Consider the following 4,462-nt stretch of genomic DNA (forward strand, 5'->3'; position numbering starts at 1 on the left):
TTTATACCTAGGGAAAGTTAACGTCCCCAGCTCCAAAGCAAAACATTTATGGTTGGCACCAAAAGTGTGCATCTAAGCTTGTCAATTGTGTGCGAGCAATTGAATCAATTGGCTACTCCCGTGGAGTTCTATCCAAACCGTACATAGGGAACGTTTGAAATTGATGTCCTCATTAATTTACTAAAATACCCTTAAAGCTCCATAATTATTATAATAATACAATCTAAATTGGTAATCTTGTGCAAATTCTCTTCATCCTCAGTCACGCACGTAAGGCATGGGCAACAACTTGTTTAATACCCCGTATCTTGGCATTATCTTTTTTTGAGAAAAATCTCTTGAAAATTAACTTCTCCCGCTCGAATTGAACATTTACCTCCAACTTCCACTATAGAATTAAATCATCTCCTACCGAGGAAATGTCTAAAGTGTGTAGAAAGTGAAATCAATTCATGTCCTTAATCATGTGATTAAAATGCGTAAGTAAAGATGAGGCCTGCGTGTGCGTTAAGGACTAGTATTGTTAAATGACAATGTGTGGGTGGGACTCAGCCCCGCATCAGGCATATGTGTAATTACCATTGCATGTTTAAAGGTAGAATTAGCATTGACGGTAGGAACATAGAGATGGCCAAAATACTAGTTAGAAAGGAGAATTGTCCAAATAATTCTAAACATATTATATTTTTACCAATTCAGTCATAAACCTTTTAATTTTCAATTTAGTCGTAAATATGTTAACAATTTACCAATTGAATCCTAAACATTTTGACAATTTGTCATTTGAGTCAATCCGATCATTTTTTGTTGAAAATCACTAATGTGGATGCCGGTTGTCCTACGTGACATTACTGGTTTTGATATGGATAATTTTTTTTAAAAAAATTCCGAATTATTTATTTATTATTATTTTGTTTTTCCATTTTCTTTTACAACTCTTGCCCACGGCTGCAATGGTCTAGCGACGGCCACAAGCAAGGGTCGTGGCCCTCACCTACTCACCGGTCATGGTAGAAAAGAAAAACAAAAGAAAATAGAAGAAAAGGAAGTAAAAACAATAAATAAATAAATAATTCAAAAATTATTAAGATATCATTCAAATTTGTCTATGTCAATGTTGATTATACCACGTACGATAGCTAGCATTCATGTTAATGATTTTCGTTCAAAATAATTATATCAATTAATAAAACGTAAAAAGGCTTCAAATTCAATTGATAAAATTAAAAATGTAGAACTTAATTAGCAAAAGTACAACAAATTTATGATTTTTGAATAATTTTCTCCTAACTAAAATAATAGCACGCTGAAGTAGGAAGGAGAGTAACGGCAGAAGCTAAACAAACGTATAGAGTCATAGAAGTACATAGATAGAATCAGTGTGATGTATAAAAGGAAATCCCACCCAAGACATGTCACGTTGTTGTAGATTTCATCAAGAAATTGTAATCGACATCATGCTCTTGAATTCCTCAAAATCGAGTTTCCGTCGTTGTTAGTATCATACGCACGAATCATGCTGTTACAGTCTCTCCCGCTTCTCTCGTCCCATAACTCTAGTTTTGAGAGGACGCTCTGGAGCTCGTCGCAGGAAATGAAGCCGTCGTCGTTCAAATCGAACACCTTGAACGCCTCGGCAAGGTCGGTCTCTTGATTGACATCTCCTCCACTGCTCTCTCGGGATTCCACTCCACCGCTCCTCATGGTTTCTTCCGACGATATGGAGTCGTAAAAGAACAAAAAACTCGTCAAAGTCGAGGCTCGGTTTCCCTATAGATAATTCCAGCTCGCCCAGGCTATGATGGATACCGATTTTCTCGAGCAGCCAATTGAGCTCCTCCAGGCTCACCTGGCCATCGCCGTTCTTGTCGAGGTTCTCGAAAATCCGACGTAAATCTCCAGTTCCGAGGGGAGACATAGTTATACAATGAATCGAAGATTGGTATGTATGTGCAGATTGGGGGAACTAATGAAGAAGAAGTATGAGGAAATGCTGACGGCGCCGTGAGACGACAATTCGAATTCAAAGACTCCACCGGTCTATTTATACACGCATCGAGCCTCCGTGGTACGGTTGTGTGCGTACGTGCACAGCAGGAACTTGGAAGAAGATTGTGGTTTTTAGGGTTTCGTGGAAGTTAGCGAGAAGCTTCGTCGAAGAAGCGACCTTAGAAAGCTGAATTGATATTTTCTTGTTTTGGAATTTTATTGACTTTTAGATGGAGAAGATAAGAGCAACGCTTACATGCTTTTATCAACACGTATTATTTTTGTTCTCTCATTTATAGAATTATGCCATTGATCTTCCGAGATGATTCTTGGAAAGAAGAGTGGTCCATGGTAAGACACGCTTTTGACGCTGAGAAAACGTGCCGACTCAACTTTGGCATGCTCCTTCTCGTTTTTTTTTTTTTTTTTTTTTTAATTGGTACGACGGATCTCACTAACTTCTTTGTTGGGTTCGTTCACTAATTGGAATATTAATTACCACTTTAATCAGGACAAAGTTGGAATCAAATTATGTAGTGATCGATGGATATTCTTGGGACTTGTTATGTACGAATATTGTAGGGGGGGTTTAGTGGGGAATCTCTGTGCATTCTTTGTTTTGTACGTATGCCAGTCATACTGGAGATGTGGAGAGACGAGATTTGCAAACGTAACTATCGGCCCAATGTGTTAGGGAGAGATTAATTGCGTTATGTTTCCGTGGAGTTTAACGCGTCCCTTCACATTCTAATGTTTTGAAATCTCATCATTTTTCTTTGTGGCAATTTACAACCCCATGATACCAAACTTTAGCAATCCGATTTGCTCACGAGTATCTTTAATTCAGTACAAATCGAGTCATCATTATTTAGTTTGTGTAAATTGCCTCCCTCAAATTGTCTCATACATTGACTTATTAAATTTCCTATTTTTAGAATTTTCTTCACACGGGCGATGTCAAATTTCCAACGTAATGAAATAACTAAGTGCAGGTCATAGAAATGTTTTCTTTATCGGAATACCGAATCATGTCAGGAGGACCCCAGTTACATACACCAACTTATAAGGAAAGGAAAATGTAATGTAAATTAGATAAAAATTAAATAGTTCATTTATCTTTAATTTTCATTTCGGTTAACTTTTGTATTCATCTGCTTCTTTTACATTCTTTTTGCATTTTAAAATGTTAAACGGTTTCATCATTTAAATTTACTATATAAATCCTCCTCCATTGTGATAATTAGCCACGTTAGCCACTACGCCATTAATTTTAGTGCCGTATATAATATGTCTATTACTCATTACTTGCCCTCCGATTATTTCCTTACTTTTTTTTGTTTATTGCTTATATTCATGTGTAAAAACGCAACTTTACTCGGGAGACGTAAGAAAAGACGACGAGCTATATGCTAGATAAATCTTGTGATTGTGAGTACGTTTTTTGACATCTTGAACTTCAATCTTTAACATATGCATTCGACAGTCAATCTTTTCGGTGATTGGGCCTTCAAAAAGCATGTTGGACCGCTTTCTTCTTTCGCTATGGTCTCAATAATTGCTTGGATTGGCCTTGGTCTTGTCTGTTCTGGAGCCTAAACTTCACCGTTTTATGTTTACTCCAGTTTTTCAAGATGTAACGCTAGGCAGATCAAATGGTTCTTGAGCATATAAAGTTCGCATTATCAAATCAATATGAGTTTCTGCATATATTTATTTAGAGACTTGTGGTAAAATTCTGCCACTGTACATGCTTCTAGCTGGATTTATATGGTGATAACAGGAGTTGAAATTACTTTTGGAAGTGCATGTTCGTACAGATGCACCTCGATAGGGCATTCTCACTAAAAGATTACTTCCTGGTCCGATGTCAAACTTTCTCTAAGGTTGATCTTGGGGTTTTTGAATTAGCTTTCATCTATTCAGGCATTATAAGTACATATTTGTTTGCTTGGACTAGACTTCTAAACGAGAGATCCTCAATTTTTAGTGCATTTGATTCCTTTGATTTGCTCGAATGAGCCTTAGTTGAGTTGAGTGGAATATGAATCTCTATTTGAAGTGACTTGTTCAGAATCTGAAATGACCGATTCTATCTTCTTTAAAAGAATACTGAAATGCCATGAATCAAGGCTCTCATTTTGATTCGAAAGCACACTCACCACCATGATTTTCTCGATCCCTTTCTCGAGATGAGAATGCAAAGTCATTTAATAACCAGAAATATAGGAACTACAGGGCATATTTTAACCTGCAAGGCAAGTAGGCATGCTCCAGCGTTTTTTCTATGATCAGCTAGGAATGACTTGTGGCTAATTCCATCTTCTTTAATGATCCCGCAGCCAACTTGTGTCCCCTGTACCAATACATTCCAAAGCTAAATATAAACTAAAGCTGTTCACAGAAATTCACAGGCACGCGAACAGCACAGCCTCTTCTAGAGAATACACCCTTATTTGCCACGCTCCATCTTTAA

At 37.2% G+C, this 4,462-nt stretch overlaps 1 protein-coding gene across 1 annotated transcript; it reads right to left on the reverse strand.

Annotated features, from left to right (window-relative positions):
* Nucleotides 1–1,360: 1,360 nt before the first annotated feature.
* LOC104444060 (probable calcium-binding protein CML44) lies at nucleotides 1,361–1,999 on the reverse strand. Its single transcript, XM_010057636.3, is given in 3 exon segments — nucleotides 1,361–1,485; nucleotides 1,488–1,743; nucleotides 1,745–1,999. Coding segments are annotated over 3 exon segments (480 nt in total). The 5' UTR covers nucleotides 1,919–1,999; the 3' UTR covers nucleotides 1,361–1,435.
* Between the last annotated feature and the right edge of the window lie 2,463 nt (nucleotides 2,000–4,462).

Source organism: Eucalyptus grandis, chromosome 6 (assembly GCF_016545825.1).
Source record: "Eucalyptus grandis isolate ANBG69807.140 chromosome 6, ASM1654582v1, whole genome shotgun sequence".
NCBI classification, from domain to species: domain Eukaryota; kingdom Viridiplantae; phylum Streptophyta; class Magnoliopsida; order Myrtales; family Myrtaceae; genus Eucalyptus; species Eucalyptus grandis.